At 30.0% G+C, this 21,574-nt stretch overlaps 1 protein-coding gene across 2 annotated transcripts in view; it reads left to right on the top strand.

Annotated features, from left to right (window-relative positions):
- Positions 1 to 21,037, top strand: part of LOC142319108 (F-box only protein 44-like) — a 32,874-nt gene extending 11,837 nt beyond the window's left edge. For both annotated transcript variants that reach the window (XM_075356029.1, XM_075356028.1), the window contains 3 exons: positions 2,952 to 3,183; positions 8,948 to 9,080; positions 14,818 to 21,037. In XM_075356029.1, the coding sequence (XP_075212144.1) occupies positions 2,952 to 3,183; positions 8,948 to 9,080; positions 14,818 to 14,985 (533 nt within the window). In that variant the 3' untranslated portion in view covers positions 14,986 to 21,037. The remainder of the gene's footprint in view (positions 1 to 2,951; positions 3,184 to 8,947; positions 9,081 to 14,817) is intronic.
- Positions 21,038 to 21,574: the final 537 nt, after the last annotated feature.

The following is a 21,574-nucleotide window of genomic DNA, read 5'->3' on the forward strand; positions in this document are numbered from 1 at the left end:
TTTGAAAGTATAGTGAAACTTGGACGATCAGATTACCTGAGAAGAAAAGATTAGAAGCTTTTGAAATGTGGGGTTGTAGGAGAATGTTAAAAATCAGATAGGTGGATAAAGTGACAGATGAAGAGTTGTAGCAAATTGATGAAGAAAGAACATTTGGAAAAATATAGTTAAAAGAAGAGACAGACTTATAGGCCACATATTAAAACATCCTGGAATAGTCGCTTTAATGTTGGAGGGACAGGCAGAAGGAAAAAATTGTGCAGTCAGGCAACATTTGGAATATGTAAAAGAAATTGTTGGATGTAGGATGTAGTGGCTATACTGAAATGAAACCACTAGCATTAGATAGGGAATCTTGGAAAGCTGCATCAAACCAGTCAAATGACTGAAGACAAAAAAAAATTTGTGGAATATAATAAATTGTTAAAATTTTGAGCAAATATGAATTACAGTTACTGTGAAATTCCATTATCATTTAATTATGTCGCATTATTTTTTTTATACTGGGAAGTTGAAGGAGACTTTTGTTTTATAGATATACATACCATTTATCCAGCATAGTTATGAGATTCCTGCATATGGAATAATAATAGTATAATTAACTTGAAGATAATGTTTTATCCAATGACTGATTCTGATATTTGATTGTTTTATTAGCTGCCACATAAATACACTTGATAGGCATTTACTTTGGTGTCAATTAATTTTTCATTTATAAAAAATTGAACAAGCCAGATTTCATAATGGTTTTTAATATTTTCTAAATGTTTTTAGTTGCTCATACTGTTACTAGTAGTGACCGGTATATTCACCCATCAGCTGATTTTTGTGTTTGGTAGACATTTATTTAGAATGTGTTCAAAAGATGTGTTTTTATTACATTATGAATGTACTGTTTGTGTTTTTTCATTTTTAGTATAATGTAATGTGTTTTGATAATTCATGATGTCTGACTGATACATTAACACCCAACAAAAACTACCGAATTGCTGAAAATTTTTATACAATGTTCTTCTTACAGTGTAAGTGCACAATAAGAAAGAAATTTTTGAAATTGTATGTTTAAAGGGTTAAAATGGAGTAAAATTGAAATAATGCTTATAGTGCTTGTATACTGTTAAATTAATAAATTTATTGATGTTTAATTTACTGTAATAATAATAACAATAATAATAATTTGTTTTTCGTATGTGTGGATCAACAAACAACACTGAAATCCTTATAGAGTTTGTAAGTGGTGCCTAAAAGGAAATCTGTTTTTTCCAGCTGTTGTTGCAGTTACTTTCCCTCCCAAATTCTAAATAATAACATAATTGATTAACAAAATTTGTAATAACTTATTGACTAACTATTGAAGTAGCTCCACCTTTGCCCATTTAAAGGAAAACCTGTTTGTAGAATGTGTTTAAAGATTTTTGGATTCATCTGAGTTAAATTTCAAATTTCTGTCGTATCAGGAACACTATTGCTAAATTTCAACTTCCCAATTCACGCGTGAGCGTGTGTTATTCATTCATATGAATAATTTGCCTTCAAATTTATACATCTGTAGATATATTTGGGGTTTGTAAATAAAGTAATGAGAATGGTTCAGAAAAACATTTTACTTATAATCCAATTATAATACATGGACTCACCTTCAAAATAGTTCCCTTGGGAAGCCATACAACACTTCAAACAGTTTTTCCGCTCTTAATGGTAGTATTGGAACTCTGAAACTGCAACATCCTTCAGGTGGTCAGTTACATTTATTTTTGTTTTCTTCTGTTCCAAAATGCTGTCCTTTGAGGTTTTTCTTTAAAGTCAGGAACAGGAAAAAGTTGCATGGACTCAGGTGAATAAAGTGGTTGAGGAACCCTACAGGAATTTTTTTTTGTGCCAAAAACTTATTAATTGAGAGTGCAGTGTGGCAAGGTGCATCGTCATGATGCAGCATCCAGTTGTCTTTGATGGCTAGTTGATGGCCATTTGTCTTTGACTGTGGTGTGGTTTCTATTAAATTGTTCTACAATCATTCTGACAGTTAATCCCCGGTCGTACCACATCAAGTCTCTGATTGACGTTAATGGTCTTCCAGAGTGTGGATACTGCAACTGATTCTCAGCCATCTGAAAATGCTTTAAATCATTTAAAAACTTGGGCTCATGATAGAGCGTTATCTCCATACGCCCTTTGCAATTTTGAAAACATTTCAGTAGCATTCTCACAGAGTTTAACACAAAACTTGATTGCACAACATTGCTCATAATTAGTATACTCATTTTTGTAACAACAAAAACTCGTTTCATGAAAAGTTTATTTACATCTCATATGGCAATAATAGACTAAAAATATTAATACCTAATATAAATTAGCTGTTCCGTATGTTACTGCTAACCATATGTTACTGTAACTTTACAGTGTTGCCAGTTTGGCTGCCAAAAGAAACTTATGTCATTACTTTATTTACAGACCTTGTATATTATTGTTTTAGGAATGTTAGTGAATGCTTGCTAAATTGTTGACTAATATGATAAAGCAACAGTCCAAAAAAAATGGAAACTTATTCAAGAATAAAATAAAAATAAAAATATCTCCTAATTAATCCTACTGCACTTATATAGTATTTTTTTAATTCAGATTTATGATATTTTTTACTACTTCTCTTTTCCATTGCATTTTTATCAGCCTAGGTTACTGCTTCACAAAGAAGACTGGTGTTTTCTTTAATTTGCAAATTTATTTTTCTGGCAAGTGTTAATCAGAATGATTTTTCATACGTTTTTATATCTTTTACCTCCATTGCTCTATTTCTTTTTGTAATTTTCTGCGGTAAATGTGACTTTCTATTCTTAATTTGAAATAATTTTTAATCTTAGTTCTTATTGAATTTTTAAACTTAGATTATTGAGGGATTGTTTAATTTTTTTATGTTTTTAGATTTACTTATTTTGAATTGGTTTTTTTTTCAGATATGTTGAACTTCTGGGTGATTCTGTCAAATGGTGGTGATCAATGGGTTGTTGAAGATGTTCCTAATGGAGCAGACTCTCTACCTCAGTGTGATGATTTTATGGGTAAAACTTCTTGTTTTGCTACTTCTTTTCATTCTAATTCTAAAGCACAGTTAATTAATTTAAGCAGTGAAGGCCTTGTACCAAAAATTATGGATGAACATCAGCCTGTGATCAGAGTTAGTGAATGGTAATTATTATTTATTTAATAAAATATTTCCTAAATTTAGAGAAAAAAACTTTTTAATTAATGTTACAATTATTATCACATTAATTTTTAGTATTGAATTTTGGTAAATTGACTGTTAGGCTTATTCTCTCTTCATTGATCCTTTTTTTCTGTTTTTTTAATTTATAGAAAACCTAACAATCAAGTTAATTTTCTCTTCATCTGTTTACCTTGTCCTTCATGATATCTACGAGGGGGTATCAAAAAAATTTTGAGACTAGCTCTGTTGACAAAGAAATTATTTTTTATTTACATGTATATGCTGTCACCTTCAAAGTAATCCCCTTGCACAGCAATACAGTGTTCCTGCCACTTCTGGAATGTGTCCTGGAAATCCACTTCTTGAAGAGTTGTAAGTAAATTCTACAATTCATGCTGGATCTCTGCAATGGTGTCAAAAGCCTGCAGGAGCGAAATCTGGAGAGTATGTGTGCAGAAATGAGATGATATATTGTATATTGCTGAAAACTCGAAGTGTGAGTAGAATAGGTGACAGGATGCATTATCATCATGGAGCATCCAGTTTTTCACACCACAGCTCTGGTCAATTTTCGCCGAATTCCCTCAGCTGTGTTAAAACCGGCAGTAGAAGTTGCTATTGACAATCTGGCCGCTGGGGACAAATTCTTGATGCCCAGTGCCATAAATATTGAAAAAGATGAGATTCACTTGTTTGAACTGCAGCCTGCCTCATCTTTTATGGTTGCATGTGCCATTCAAAATACTTGCATGACTCATGGCAGCATCACTGTAAACGTGCTGCAGCAACGTTTCTGCAGCACAAACATTTACTTAGTTTCACACAAAGTTTCATGTTTGCTCTTTGTTCAAGCTTACTGTTTGCTGGAATTGCAAAAGTGGTGGTGATGCACATGGTTACAATAGCACAAGCTGCACTGCTACCGTTGCACACGGTACAGTGTCTTTTGGCACACTGACTTATGAAGGTCGGTACTCCCTGTGACTGTGTGCGCGACCTTGTGTTGCCATCTGTTGGTGTATTACAGAACTAGTCTCGATATTGATACCACTTCGTGTCCTGAGAGTCTTCATTCACTCTTTGGGTGAAATATTAACATGAGTGACAAGACATTGCCTTGAGTAATCTGGATGACATGACTTACTTGAATATTTTACCAGAATCTGTGTTTTGTAAAAAAATAAATTTGACAAAAGGTTCTGTATGTAAGGTTTTTCTTCTTTGAGGCCTTTTCTCCTCCATTCCTTTTAAGAAGTTTTCAATTTTTGTGAATCTCATAACATTTTCTTTTTATAATCAATTTATTAGTATTTTGTAAGTAGAGTAATAAATATTTTTTATACATGTTGTTGTAATTGACTTTTTGTAATTTAATTGTAGCCTTAATATACTGGGTGTTTGAGTAAGTTATGCTGAAATTGAATCATGTACTACTTAAAAATGTGGTGGGCATAGTGGGGAGCAAGTGCGTTATGGCAAGAAGCAATCTTTGCAATTTATCTCTGTGTTCTGCAGTCAACATAACAGATTGGTTGGTCGGTGGATTATCGTATCTTTGCTGTCCATATGTTTGAGTGTAAACATGTAGTGGAAGTGAAGAGAGCATTTTGATTACAGTTTCATAATTGTTGGAATGGTTGTATCCTATCAAGAAAAATTCCAAATTAATGTGAGTTAAACTGTTTGATGATATTGGGAGTATTTAGTAATCAGTTCATTGGTAGCTGAGTGGATGGTATGTATTCTAAAAGTGGCAGAAGTTGAGTCTGGAAGGCAGTAACAGTGAGTCCATTAGTCAAACATCCTCTGTCCAGCAACACTCTCATGCTTTTGAATATATCTTGGGAATATCTTTTGCATAAATTGCACATTGACCTACAACTGCATTTATAAAAGATTCAGTTCTGCAGGAATTGAAATCAAATCACTTCACTTATCTACAGTTTTGTAACACAAGACTGGACATTTTAAATCATAAAGTGTTTTCAAAAGAAAAATGTATTTTCATGTAATGGGATATGTAAACTACCAGAACTGTCATTACTGAAATTATAGACAACCTGAAAAGTTGTTTGCAAAACCATTGCACAGCCCTAAGGAATTCTCAAAAATTGTAGTTCCATACCCCCCCCCCAAAAAAAAATGAATATTTTAATACCTCCCTCACCCCAATCTCAACCCAGTGAAACCTATAAGACTATTTAGCTGCATTATTAGTGACTAGTATGAACATGCATGTATGAAGTGTACAAACATGAACAATTTATAGTTTCTAACATGATGTGTATATGCTCCTTGTAATTTGGCGTGTTTGCATAATATTCTCTGCGAGTTTCATGTTCAAATATGCATGTCATACATTTGAAGACATCATCCTGTCAGCAGTATTAAAGATATAAGGGATTGCAGAATGTCAGTTTAGTTTTGAATGTGAAGCGTGCTGTCTGGTGCCTTTAATTTTTTAAAAGCACAGTTTCATTGAAAATAATATTTGACGTTCCAGTTGTTAAGTTTGTGGTCAAACAGTGTAACTACTTTTTTTTTTCAATTAGATTCCATCATGCAAAATGGATGAATTTGTTAAAAAATGAAGTGAGCCATTTATCAATTTGTAAAAAGACAAAGCCATTTTATTTGTAAAAAAAAAAAAGATTGTATAATGAGAGTTATTTAAATTACGGTTTTACCTCAGTGGATGGAAAGCCACAGTGCATTGTTTGCTTTCAAGTCCTCTCCAATGAAAGCATGAAAGCATCATAATTATTTAAACACTTGAAAAACTTGTGGGTGATAAAAGGAAAAACCCTAGGAATCTTTAAGAAATTTTATTTTGAGAATTTTTTTACTTTGAGAAACAAGCTTCTATCAATCGCTGATAAAAGTATACTTGAAGAATCTTACCTCATAGCATTAATAGTAGTTAAGATGTCCAAACCCTATACAATCCAGAAAACCTCATATTGCGTGATGCAATTGATATGGTCAGTGTTTTAATAGGGTGGAAGAAGCAAACAAATAGAGAAAAATCCTTCTTTTTAACGTCAAAGTGTTAAGGCAAATCCTTGACGTGGCTGCCGATGTTTGTGATCACATAATTCAGCAAGTGATTTTTTTTAGTATTCAGTTTGATGAATCAAATGTGGCAAACATTTCTCAGTTCTTATGTTTTGTTAGATATAAATGTGATAGTGACAGATCAATCAAAGAAATATGTTGTTTTGCAAATCAACACCTGTTCATGCAACAGGATAATGTCTTTTTGATGTTTTTTTTATGAAGCTACTAAAAGAGTGGACAAAATGTGTTGCAGTATGTAGTGATTTTGCAAAGGCAGTAACAGGTAAGAATAGTATTAAAAAATAGAAGATTGTCATACACCAAGGTTGGAATGGATGCACTGCTTCCTTCATAGACATGCTGTTGCCATAAAAAATATGCCAGAAAATCTCAAAATCTTTTTAAAGCTGTAAAAATGGTTAATTTTGTTAAAAGTTGACCATTACAGAATAGACTGTTAAACTATGCGATGAAACGGGCAAAAAGAAAAAGTCTTTTTTTCCATACAGAAGTCATGTGATGAATAATACCACATGTGATGAATAATATTCATCGCAGGGGAAAGTGTTAACCTGGTTTTTGGAATTGTGAGACGAATTAACCTGGTTTTTGGAATTGTGAGACGAATTAATATATTTTTCCAGAATAAACACCTTACTCAATGTTTTTGCAGAAAAATCAATATATGTTGCTGTTGACTTATTTAGCTGATGTGAATTTACAAGTATGTGATAAAAACATTTTATTAATGACAGACTAAGTTCATGCTTTTATTAAGAAACGTGATATCTGGATTGTTCGCCTTCTAAGCAAAAATTTTGATATGTTTCCCCTCGCTTCTGATTATATTGAAAAAAATTTGGATGAAGAACACTATTATTCACCACAGTTTGGATAGCATGAAAATGCATTTGTTTGAGCTAAAAATTCAGTTGGCAGAATATTTCTGGGAAGATAAGAATGAATTTTTGAAGAGATGGGTACTGAATCCATATAGTGAAAATGTTAAAATGTTGCAGGTGCTAAGTTACCAATTTAGATTTACAACCAGCACATCAAAATGTCTGCCAATAAAACTACAATTTACATCTGAAGGTTTAGATACTTTCTGGCTTGCTTGTCAAAATGAATATGGAAATTTAGTCACAGAAGCGTTGAAAATATTAGTCCCTTTCACCAATTCTTTCCTCTGTGAAAAGAATTTTTCATCTAAACTAAATACAGGAATCTTCTTTTATCACTTGAAAACAATTTGCTTTTGTGTGTTTCTAACATAGATTGAGGTATGAAGAAACCTTTAAATTAAAAACAAATGGAATCATCTCATTAATTTATTTTCATTACATGTGTCTTAAAAATATCAGTAAAATGCTTATACATGATTTTTTTCTTATAAAATGATTTCATTATTGTTTACATGTAAAGTTTTAGTCTAATTTCATAACCCCCCTCGTGAGTCACAACCCCCAGCTTGAGAAACGTTGCATGAAGGCAACTGTTTGGTGTGAGGTGTCTGCTTTTGGCATCATCAGATCCTACTTTTTTGAGAATAATTGAAGTATGACAGTAAAGTTGTGGTGGGGCAGATGCTTGTTACCAATATGATATAAATAACTAAAATATAAATCTCTTAATTATAAACGCATATACATGTTTAAATGTGTGTCACAAGATTAAGTAACTAAAAATTGCCCTGTGTGAATCATATTTGCTGGTACAAAAAAAAAGATCTTGCGGCTCATTTTTGTACTCTTAGAACTTGTTCTAATTTATTCAAGAAGGCCCAAAATATGATATTTTGACTGTAGTATATACAGATATAATAAATTTTTACCAGTTGTGCAAATTTAGTAACTAAAAAGATTCATATAAAAAAATGCATAGTTTGATAAGGTCACAAATAAATAAATTTGGCACTTATATAAAAAATTATCTTTTTACAAGTTGTTCAGTAATTTTATTCTGTGAACAACAGAAATATATTTTTATAGAATTTAGTCATTAGCAATGATATATCTCCCAGCGAAGCAATTTGCAATGGTTTTATACATACTTACTTAATATTAGTCACAATCGATTGAATGAAAGACACTTTGAACTACTGATACTGAGTTCTAATTTTTTCTAGTAATTCTGATAGTAATCTTCTGATATAGATAGTTACACAGAGGTTAAAATTGAACGTAGATATTTTGAGAACAATATTTTCATTAATAATTATTAAAAAATTAATAATAATAATAATAAGAAAGGGATTGAGGACCCTACCTTTATTCTTAGTTATACAAATCTAATCTTGCACATTGATAAAAGAAGTAAATACATTTAGAAAAATTCTTATGACTCAAGAAAAAATATATTTTGTTAATTGTGTGTGTGCGCGCGCGCGTGTCAAAAAGATATCACATTTAAAAAAGTTACTTGTAATAATACATGATTGCATATTGTGTTTGCAGAAATATGACAAGAGTTAAGTAATTTAATTTTTTTTGGATTTAGGTATGGTTTATTGTATTGATAAAGTACACGTAAGCTGAGAAAGAGTTTCTTTGCCCTAACAAAATATTGGTGTGTGTTTGGAATGGATTTCTTAATTTAAATAACTAAATTTAAACTAAAGTACAAGATTCTAGTAAAACCCTGTATGGTTATTTTTATTTACAATTGACTTTTTTTTTTATTTTTCAGGTATGCTGGTCGATATGACTGTGGTTGTGTATATGAGTTAAAGGTTGCATTATTGAATCAAAAGAAGAAACCTATTGTTGACTTTGAACAAAGAGAACGAGTCAGTCAGTGGGAAGGGCGTGAATGGCATTTGGTATTTATTTGATTTTGTTTTAGTTTGATTATTGTATGTTACAATAGGTTAAGGTTTAACCTGGCATGTTAGCGTAGTTTGGTGTTACACTAACGCTGTTGGCTGTTACATTTTGTTCAATTATTTTTTACTGTTCTTTTTTATATGTATTGTTGTTTTGATGTATATTTTGATTGTGTGATAAAGATTGCAAAAGTATAAATACAAAAACGGATGAACTAAAAAAAGACAGTATAAACTTTTATAGCTGCTAACCATACATTACTGCTATAGGGAAAATGCTTATGAAAAATAAATGAAAATATAAAGCTGACATGTAATTAAAATGGTGTTTAGATTTTTATTTTTATTTTTTTCATAAATGGCTTTGGAACAAAACCGTCAATCTATTCCTGCTATTATTTGTTTTGGAGTTTAAAATTATTAAATTTTAATAAATAATTAATAATCTTAATTTTAATTATTATGTTTTAAATTTATTTGCTAATAACATAGTAGTATGTTCAAATGTTATAACTGTTCCTCAAATTCAGGGGAGACTTATTAGTGATATCTTTATATAAAAATAAGTAAAATTGTTTTTATAAACTTAATTTTCTATCTCTTAGCCTGTTTTAAATTGAGTTAATGAGAACTGTATATACTGATAAGAGTTCTAATGGTTCTGAAGCAACTTGATAATTCTGAAACAACTATAATATTTTAGAGAGTAGCAGCCAAAAAATTGAAGTATTGAAGTAAGGATTAATTACCATTGTCTTAAAACTACTACATAGACTGGTATTACACCCTATAAAATTAATTTTATTATTTTTCTAATTTTTCAAACCAGGATAGTTATCCTCCTCATAATCCAACTCTGTTAGAATATGTCTTAATTGTTTTACTTATTTATGTTTAATTAGCCCATTTCCTTGATTCAAAGCCATTATCCTATAAAAACACATTCTTGAAAAGACTTTTAGATGATATCTTTAATAATTTGATCCACCTCTGTATAGTTTGTTTATAATGCAATATTTTGATAACCTTTTCCATATAACAACATTCCAGATATATCTACCATGGTTTTTTGTTGAGAGATAAGTATTTTTTATTTTTCTACATATACTTTCTTCTAAACTGTTCAACTGTATAATATTTATCTGAAACTTAAAGCATCTTCTGATCAATTATGTATGCATTCAAAAACGAGACCACTTCATCACCCTAAAACAGAGAATACAACCCAGTTGCATGATTAATATTCACCATATTACATTTGTTTTTTTGCAGAAGAAACCATTCCTATCATCATTAAATATAAATAGATTTTCTGAAATACTGCCACTCTAGTCACACACTTTGATCAGTCACTGGTACATATCTTTAACTTGTTCACCATGATGGAATTTCATTTTTGCCAGATGTCTTTCCATATCAGTTTTCTGACAGTGTTATCCAGTATTGGCTAACACCAAACAGTACAATTTTTCTAATGCTAAAATTTGTACCAGATTGTTATTAATGTTATTTCTTATATGAAATAACATTATAAAACACGAAGTGAAATATACAGAACTGAATTAAATACATTGACAAACATTGACAAAACTACACACCATCCCACTACACAACATATGAGCATCCCCCACCAGTCAGTCAGCACCACACACAATCCCTCAACATGCACCTGTACACATACACATACAAACCCTAACACACTCCCAACCTTGAAGAAATCCCTTCAAACAAGATCAGTTATATTAGTCTAGTAAGACTTCTTCTAGTAAGACGTTAACAAACATTCTTATTGTTGTTCTCTCAATTATTAATTAATTTCTAACATATTTAATATCTCTAACTTCTCTACCTAACTCACATTATTGTATATTACATGTTTGTGTAATGTATTTGGGGTATTGTTTGATTTCACTTACGTTAATTATAATTTATAGTTGTATATAATGTTGGTTCCTTTTCAGTATCTGCTAACAATTTAAAAGTTACAAATATTTTCTAATTTTAAATTTAAACAAAATTTTAAAAATCTGCAGGTGGAACAAATGAGTTAATTATGGTTTTATTAAATATCTGTGGGGATTCTATAAACCACTGTTTGTATAATTTAATTATATCAACTGTTATATAATTTAATTTGTGTTTTGGCAAGTTTTAAGGCTTTTTTCAGTTATTAAAAAGTTATTTTTCACCATTTTTGGGGTCTTAGACTTACTTAACATTAGTATGTTTTAACCAACTTGATAGCTTACATTGTTATTGCCTAATGATGTTAGAAAATTTTAATTGTGTTGACCATTTTGAGGTGAACTTTTCGGCTCACCTCAATACCATTTATGTATTTTTGTATTCCTCTAACGATGCATAATCTGAATCCAAAATCAGAATCATAATCAAAATCTGAGTCAAAAAGTGTTCATACACATACTCATATGTATTGAATTCTATAGTGAACTGTTTGTTCTTTGAAAATGACAACAAAAAATATTCAAATAATGCAATTTAGGACAAAATGCAGAAAGACTGCACAAACCATGAAATAAACAGTAAAGATACTTAGTTTTTATAACAGTTGTACATGAATCTGAAAAGTAACTAATGAACATTCGTAACTTATATAAGACAACAAGAAGAGTGTCCACCACCTTTTCTGGTTGCTTGCCATCATAATTGTCACATTTTACCAAGTAACAAGCATATCGGTTTTTCACCATGGTGGTGATTGCTTAGACCATTCTTCCCTGGATGATGTTCAATTTCCAATTTCCACTTCAAGGACAGACCATCCATCTTCATTGGCAAACATCAAATTGCCAACTAACTCTTGAGTAGAAGATTTTTGCTATTTCATCCTTTATTATAAACTGGATAATTACTCCGTTAATAATCTAGCCCAGAGTGTTTTTCAATTAACGTTTAATATATGAGCATCCCCTATGTGGTTACCAATTGACATCTAGATAATCTGTTTAGTAGAATTTCTTGGAAATATTGATAAATCTTAAACTATGCCATGGTTTGTTGAATTTTTTAATACTCTTGATACAATATATGCATGAATATCCTTACTTCTAACATGTGTCTCCATTCTCATGGATTTGTGCAACCCGATTTGCCATGAAAGTTTTCCACTGTATGTAAAAACAACTGATGAATTGATCCAAGCTAAGGCTAACCTGATCCAAGCTTAACCCACCAGGTTGGCCTAGTGGTGAACTCATCAGCTGATCTTGAAGTCAAGAGTTCTAAGGTTCAAATCCTAGTAAAGGCAGTTACTTTTCTACGGATATGAATACTAGATCGTGGATACCGGTATTCTTTGTTGGTTTGGTTTCAATTAACCCCACATGTCAATTGCTGTACAAGACTACATTTCATTTACATTCATACATATCATTCTCATTCATCCTCTGAAATAATATTATATGGCGGTTCTGGAGGCTAAACAGAAAAAAAAGAAGCTAAGGCTACTATGGAATCTGACTGTAGTAGAGTTCTTTGTGTAGAATATAATTTTATGTTTTAACTGTTTTATTGATGACATGTGCTAATAGTGATGCTTCACAAAACTAATCTTGATAGAGAAATCTTTTAAATAGGGACAACTCTTCATTTTAAAAGTCATCTCATCCAAATTTTACTTCCCACAGTCTTCATGAAATAGGTCCTTAATGTGACTAGGTTCTTAGTCAAAGTGGATAAAATAATGGTGCAGTTTGCATCATAAGTTTTATAAAGAATTTGAATGTATTGTCAGTAAAATGACGCCCAACATTTTAAATTGTTATTTCTCATATTCTTTTACTGAACCATATACTATTGGTGTTTGTGATGGTTGTTATATTTTATAGCAATCTTTTATTGTTGCACCCATTTTTTCAATTCAAAACCTGCAGTCATGAACATATTAATTCTTACATTTCTATAGCTTCTTCAGTTGAATCTGTACCTGTAAATATATAATCAACATTGAAGTCTTTTTGGCTTACTTTTGGTCCTTTGGAAGTTTTTTACCCTCTATTGCTAGCTGTTGGATGCATCTAGGGGTGAGGAAAGGAATTGAAAAGGTTTCATTTGTGAAGATTTTCAATCTGAATGTCACAGTTAGTTGATTTGATTCTTCTCTCCACCCATTTCTTTGTAGAACATAGTCAGCTTATTTTATTTTTATCTGCTAATACATCTTCTCAGTGTTTGCAATAAACAAAAACTGATGTTTTCTGAATCTCACAAGGATGGAAAACAATTCATCTTGTACAGATGAACCTATAAGTAGAATGTTCAAAAATTTATGATGACTTGCAGGATTCATTAAAAAATCACTTAGTAGTAGTAGTATTATTTTCATTCATCATTGTGAGATGAGGTAGGTATTATGATGGCTGGTTCTCCTCTTTTTTATGTTTTAGTACTGGTTTGTGTTGTAAATCAACGTATTCCTTTATAAATGAGATATAGTTCTAACCCTAGTTCAAAGGGTTTTCCTCCAGTTTTCACTCTTGATCTGCTACCCTTCTAAAGGCTGTTTCCTGTGATGCACTTAACTCGGCATCAGCTTTGAAAGGAAGTCTCACCACAAATCTACCATTGCCAACATGGTCTCTAAAATGATTTTCGCATTGCAGTTCTGCCTTTGACATAATATGGTCATTTTTTCTATTACTGTTTTCCGGAATTGTTTTAATTTTTTGTCTAATCTCTCTTCAATGGAGAGAGCAACTCAACACTGTTCTTGATGTACTACTAGCTTTTTCATGCGACTACCTATCCAAAGACAGAATTCTGAAGGACTACCAATGTATTTGTTAGTGTCCTTCTCATAATACATTGAAAAAATTTTCAGTTCCAGTGAGTAGATCTGTCTCTGAGAATTTATAAAATTTGGGATTAGCTAACTGAAGATTTGGTGGACCATTATAGTGTTCTTGAATAATGCAAATGTAGAAATCTGCTGGGTAATTGTTTTCAGGACAGTACAGTTAATTGTTTTGGAAAATAAGCAGATTCTAGATTTAACTATGCACCGATTGTATTGGGGTGATTGAATACTGGATTTACCAATTCTACTCAATTCAAAATTGCTACATAAGTCATTAAATCCAATTTTTGAATCATTCTTTCACTGATAAAGCTTGATTGTGAACCAGAATCGAAAAGTACCCTGCATAGGTAAGGAATACCATGGGAATTTATTACTGAGGCAGCTGCTGTTGAAAAAAGCACAGCATGACTCGACTGGTTATACTATATTAATACTGTAATATTATTCAGTGCCACTTACATATGTATGCCAGATTAGTTATGTTACATAGTGATTAATAATAAGAGTTGTGATCAAATTGAATATACTTAAATTCTATTGAATTTTGGTGAGATTTTTAACTAGGTTGTGTACTCCAAAAAAATGGCTGACTTAAAATCTTAGTGTGATTATTTTAGAAAAAAAAAACAGCTAATTCTATGAAGGAAATATGGAAGTGTGTTATTTTAGAATATTATATAATTTGACTTAGGTAGATGGAAACAGCAGTAGGTTAATAAATGATGACTGATAATGAAAATTGTTTCATCTGAGGTAATTGAACCTGGCATTTTGGCCTGTTACTTTCAATCCTTAAGACTTGCCATTAAAAGGGTTAAATAACAAACACACACAATTTAATGATTGAGAAATTAAACGGTGAAAAAATGAGAGAAGTTTTATTGAATAGCATTTATTTTATGCATTCTGTTTTAGGTTCAGCATGAGTTCTCTAATTATGGTCCTGGTGTCAGATACATTCGTTTCTATCATGGTGGTATGGATAGCCAGTTTTGGGCTGGCCATTATGGAAGCAAGATGGCTGGAGGTGTTGTGAAACTTTTCTATTCTCCACCTGTAGAATATGATCAAGAGGATACCTAAAACCAGGAGGGTTACTCGTAATGTTAATTGAATCCTTTATTTAAATATGTCAAAGTTGGTTTAAGTTTTAAAAATTTGTGTTTATTCATTAGTACACAATTAAGAGATGATGAATGTATTAGTCAGGAAAAAGGCAGAATGTTTGTTTTAAAAACAATCCTTTCCGTGTTAATTAAAATAATGTGAAGAATTTTTTTTTAGTTATTGCTATAATTTATTTTATCTGATTTCAAATGGTTGTTGTTAATATGATTATGTTTTTTATTTAATCATTTATTATAAATTTATTGTTAATTATGTGTAATGTAAATATTGTTAAAACAAAACTGCCTTTTGTAATTGTGGCCATTTTTAAATAGTATAAGTAATATTGATTATTACTGGCTACTTTTATTAGGTGTTTTACATGCTTTTTATTATTGTATTTTTATATAAAAGTTTTTTTTATTGAAATTAATGCCTGTAATTTAGAATGTTCTAAGTACAGCAAATAGACAATATTTCAGTTAAATTTCTTGACATATGCCTACTTTTAGTTTAATATATCATAAATCCTGTGATATTTTCAACATATGTCTACTGTTAGTTGAATACATAAATTCCTGTGATATGAAAAAATTTTTGATAAAAAGTTATTTAAAAAATCAGAGGTTAGTTTTTTATGTGAATGCCTAAATTAAAATGTTTTAATCTTTTGTAATACAAATACAGTATTACTCTTTTGTTAAAAATAAACAAAGGGAACAATAATTTAACAGTAAATAGTTGTGGCATGAAAAAATAATTATAGAAATGAGGTATGAATAATCAGAGTATTAAACAAAATATAGTTAATATTAGTTATTATAGTTAATTTTTTGATAATGATATTAGACAATTGTGCTTTGTAGTTGACAACACATTCCTTTAATTCATTTTTTAAAGTTATGAAACATGTTTTATTATAGTTTCCTTTTGAGATTTTTTTTAGATCTTCATTGGTTTTTTTCATGAACTTTTAAGTCAACTCCTGGAGAAAATGTGAAATTAAATTTTGAGATCATGGTGGCCAATTAATGTTTTCATGACAAGAAACCAACCAAGAATTGCTTATGAAATATTTATATGTAGTACACATACTACATCACGTACATCATGATGTTGCAACATTCTGCTGAAAACATAGTTTGTTATTCAGAAACATATCAACCCCGGAGCAGTAACTGTTTTCATTTAATTTTTATTTCAAAGAAATGAGAAATAATGACTGCAAAACATACCACTTCAATGAACAGTTTATCCACAAGACAAAAGTTGTTTGAAGATTAGAATCATCTATACAATTGTTTGTTAGCTTGTTTTACTGTGTTTAATATAATTGAATTGTATAACAATCAGTTGTTTCTCATAACACTTAAATGAAATTCTTACAAAATCATGCTGATTTTGTATACTGTTTGACAATATTATCTGAATAAATTGAATTTTATATGGGTGAAAATGAATAACATGATGAGGTATTCATGTACAGTACTATTCTATGGGTTCATTCATAATGAATGTCACCTTGGTGATTATTGAGGCTCTGTATTTACTGCTAAAAAACAATTTGGTTTTTAATATTGAAGTTTATCAAGGTTTATCAAGGTTGATTATCTCTTGCCACATCAGTGTACATAAATAAATATTATAAAATGTATAAGTGAGGTATTTATTATTGGCAATTGAAAAATGGCACAGTTTTTACAGCATCTTAGTTGCAACTTAACTGCATACATGTGAAAAATTAAGTCAACACTGTCCCCATATTATAAAGTGCCAAAAATGAGAAATCTTATGGTAATAAATAGGCTTTCAATCAGGTTTAATGTATCTGTTTGGACATGTCTCTTTAATTAGGTGACATTCTTTGTCAGTTTGCATAATTCAGCTTCATGACTAAAGTATTTTGTTGCAATGACGTCTTCATTTTTCCAACCATGAACAAGATTTTTGTATGTTCTTAATTTTTGTTATTGCTTATATTTTTTTATGAAATTTACAATTTTTAATTCTACCATACTTCACACAATATTGTTTAAAATATTGTAAGGTTAAAATTAAATAAAATTTTGCAGTATTTGTTTAGGAAGTGGTCAGTAACAGTGACAACAGTCAGAAAAATTTAATATGTCTGTAATATATACTGGGTTATGCTTCCTGGATTTCTTAAGTTAGTGGTGAGTATATTGTGATGTAATTATTGCAATAATTTAAACTCTACTTATATGTTGAATCTGCCATTAATCATTTAAATAAATCTCATCAAATTGAACCTTATAACTTGGATGTTTGGTGTTTTAATATTAGGTGTTGCGGGTAAGAATGAGTTATATTTGTACTATACTATTTACACTATATAAGCTGTATGAGCTATAAACATTTATAATCTATATAATATAATATTGAGTAGTTTGGTAATAAAACAAGCTACATAAGTAGCTTGTAATTTAATTCTAAAATAAGGAATTACATGGTCAGTGCGATTGATTATAGAAACATTATCCCACAACATGATCACATATAGAGATAAAAGCTGCATTAAATTTTATTGTGGCTGTGAATTTCTTTGTATGTTTTTGATTTTTTTTATATCTGATAATATGTTTGATTATGTCTTTACTTTAATTGTTTGGTTTGATTGTTTGTCTTTTTTATTGTTTATTACACATCTTGTTTATTACACATTCTTAAATGCTGAAGCTATTCAATATTTATATAGGTTATTTTGTCATTACTTTTATTTGTTTTGTTTTATTGTATAATTATTACATTTTGTCTGCTACAGTAAAAATAAAATAATTTGGTCAATGGGTAATGGATAATGTAACAGGTGAGAATTAAATTCTTTAATTTTAGAGTGACTTTTAATTTACTTTAATGAATTAATTTCATATTGAAAATATTTACTAAAGAAAGATGAAAAAAAAACATAAGTCACTATTGCTACTTACTGTTTTGGAAAAGTAGAAATTCTACTTAAGTTTAACTTGCAATTTTGTGTAAACTGATATCTGTTTTGTTTAAGGTGCTAGAGTTGTATAAAGTGACAACTTATTATTTCCTTATTACATGCTGTAGCTATTTTTAATTTATTTTTTAAATTTGTTTTTTTGTGTTTGGGTTAAATAACCCCATTTGTGTTTTAAATGTTGATTATAACAGTAGATTTACTAACAAAAGCAAGTACTTTGAGATTTTCTTGTGGTTATCTAATACTGTCGTAATGGATAAAGTATTAGCAATAATCTCTCTAATAATTTTAAAGTAATTAATTTTTTTTTATGAATTACTTTCTATTTTTTATTTTAGTGTAGTGAATCTTTACAGTTATTTCACAGCTACTTTATCGCCATATTGGTGACTTGTCAGTTAATATTTTATGAGGCTGGCTTTTGAAAAGTTAGACAAAATTCTGGTGTGCTGAACTGTGCACATCTACCTCTTGGTCATAGCAGTAGTTTACTTTTTCCAGGGAACATTTATTTTCTTAAGATATATAAGCTGGTTACAGATAGATTCCTTTGTCCAATAACCAGATAAAACACAGAAAATTCATTGCCACAAGGCAGAATAAACCAAAAGAGTTCTTCCTTCTTTAGTTAGGGATAACAGGCTTTCCAATCTGTAATTTTAACAGTAGAAACAAAACAGTAGATTACAAAGTAATAGTATATATTATTTTATGTTATGTCCATTGGTTCTTTCAAATTAGATACTATGTCTCTCTTAAATCCTAAATAAAATCTGTTATTTCTAATAAACATTAGTTTAAGTGAAAGTTTACTGTTTGAACACTTGATTAGTGTGATGTATACAACATTTTTAATATTTCTTTGGTATTGAACATCATGTCTAGCCACATGTTTGAATGGCATGTACATTAATAAGCAATAGATTATTGTTGCAGAAGGAATAGCTAATAATAGCAACGATAATAAATATAATATTTGGAATAGGTAGCACATAAAAAAAAAATTAACTAGTTGGTAAGGTTCTTATGTGTTTTATTAAAAAAAATTTAGGTTAGAAAAATGTAATGCATATATATAGTTTTGTGGAAGCCTTGTACCCTAAAAAAATATTATATATGTATACATAAATTTTTGCTTAATTTTGTATATGAAGTGACTTTTTTTTGCACTATATTCTTTTTACTTAAGTGTTCAATGTTGTTTATGTATATGTTTATACAAAATTGTATGTATATATACACACTTTTTGAAAATCAAATAATTCAACATAATCAACAATATTGGTATTAGTTTTTTTAGGTTTTCTGTTACTGTGTTTTGGTAGTTATTTTTTGAATATATATTTTTTTCTAAAATCAATCCTTTCAAGACCCATACCACCACAGTACTAATAAATACATAATGATGTAAATCAACTTGATCCACCCAAGTACAGATTTAAGAAATATCTTTCCTTATTTTGTTGTTTTTCTACAAGAGTACTTTCGTGGGATCCTGCATCATCAGTTGCATGTGAAAAACATTTTGTATAATTTCATATTAAACATAAAAAATATCAAAAGATTAAAATTAAAAAAGTAATCTTGGGTAGATGTTCATTTACATTACATGTATATAGATATACATGTATATGTATATTATGTATGTATATATTTACATTACAAGCATTTGGTATTTAATTCTTTAATTACATTAAAATAAGGTTTTACAATTTGTGAATTTTGAATTTGTCAAAAATGTTATTTATTGGTTTCATAAATTTTGAAGTTTTCATGGACAAATATTCTGCTAATTCTGCTGCCCAGTACTGGAATGATGTAATATTTTTATGTGAAGTATTAATATGGAAAATTTATCTATTTACTGTGTTTAGGTGGTTTAAATTTCATTTAATATTAAAATTTTAGTAGTGCAGTGGTGATTATGTTAAATTATTTGAATTTAAACAGAGTGTGCATGCATGCATATGTGTGTTTGTAACCATTAATTATATGCTGGTATCATAAAAGAGAAAAAGTAGCTAGTTGAATCTGATAGTTCCACAGTCTCCTGAGACATGTCAGGGAACAGCAATATAAGAAAAATTGAAGAATCTGAAATAAGGATCAAATGAAGCAGATAGTAAGCCAAACTTGATGTTCTAGGTAACGGAGTCTAAAGTGAGGATATAATGTGATAAGTAAGCCATTTAATAAACTGGTTTCATTAAAGGGTTAGTGAAATTTAACATATTATGCCGTTTTAGTAGATTTTTGCATGCTCTTATTATAACTTTGTTGGCAAAAAAAAAAAAAAATGTTAAAACCAATTTATTATTACTGATTTACTTATTATGATAAAAAAGTTAATTTTTTATTCCTTTGCATTCTCTACACTTAGTGTAAAATAAAGGTTATCTTTTATTTTTTACATTCATAGATTTTGGTGCACTGAAGTGATAACCAGAATTCCTTAAAATTTTTTATTTCATGGAAACTGATTGTAACTGAAACCTACAGTGCTGTGTCAACTGATCTTTCATTTGGTGCACCAATTCTTTATGTATACCAGGTGTGTAAAAATATGAAACTGGAATTTTTGTATAGACATGTTTATTGTATGAAAATAATAAAAAATATTTTATTTGAAATATTGTCCATCACTAGCGCTATACATTTTTCCCATCTCTCTGACAATTTATGAATGTCATGTTAAAAAGCTGTTGCTCTTTTGAGGCAAACCAGTTATCGAGCCATTTTCATACAGTTTCATAAGTGAAGCACTGCTCAGCAAGTGCGTGTCCTGTCGATGCAAATAAATAGTAGCTACGTTACTATTTACAGGCGGTAACTACATTGACAGCTAGGGCCATCTATGGGAAAATTCTGGTTTCATATTTACACACCTGGTACATTGTCATTTGCTTGTTTTATTGTTAAAGTAAAAACAATTTTGTTAAATGATAAAAAATGGAAATCAGAGACTTTTTAAACTTATTAAAACCTTGGAATACTTTGTAATTGTATTTGGTTGTTATATGAATTGTACCTTTTTTTTTTACAGTTGGAGGGTACCCATTATACAGCGACTATCAAATGTTTGACACCATGAAAAAAACAAACTTTGATTTTTCTCTAAATACATTTATTTAAAAATTTTACAAAAATCAAAAAGAACAATCGTACAGTTACTGTGACAGTGACATCTCACCACAATACAGCAATATTCTGCTTCAAATCTTCTTTTGATTTGGGCTTCCTCTTAGCCAACTTTAACATTCCATAGGTTTTCTATGGGAATAAGATCCAGTGAGCATGTTGGCCACAATACCAGTTCAATATCCATGTCTGCTGTAAAGCGACTCCAGTGACAAGAGGCATTGTCTTGCTGGAAAAGATAATCTCCCATTAGCTTAGTCACTGAAAGAGCCATTACTTCCTCCAATATTTGCACATACCTCTGGCTATTGACTGATGCATCATTAATGTATAGTTCTCCAGGGCCTTTGTAGGTTATGCACCCCTAAATCATTATTGCTTTACCTCCAGCTTGAACAAGTGTAATGCAAGATGGCAGAAACCTTTCTGTTAGTGCACCTATCATTCATTTGCTGACTT

This window comes from Lycorma delicatula, chromosome 2 (assembly GCF_047948215.1).
Source record: "Lycorma delicatula isolate Av1 chromosome 2, ASM4794821v1, whole genome shotgun sequence".
Classification (NCBI taxonomy): domain Eukaryota; kingdom Metazoa; phylum Arthropoda; class Insecta; order Hemiptera; family Fulgoridae; genus Lycorma; species Lycorma delicatula.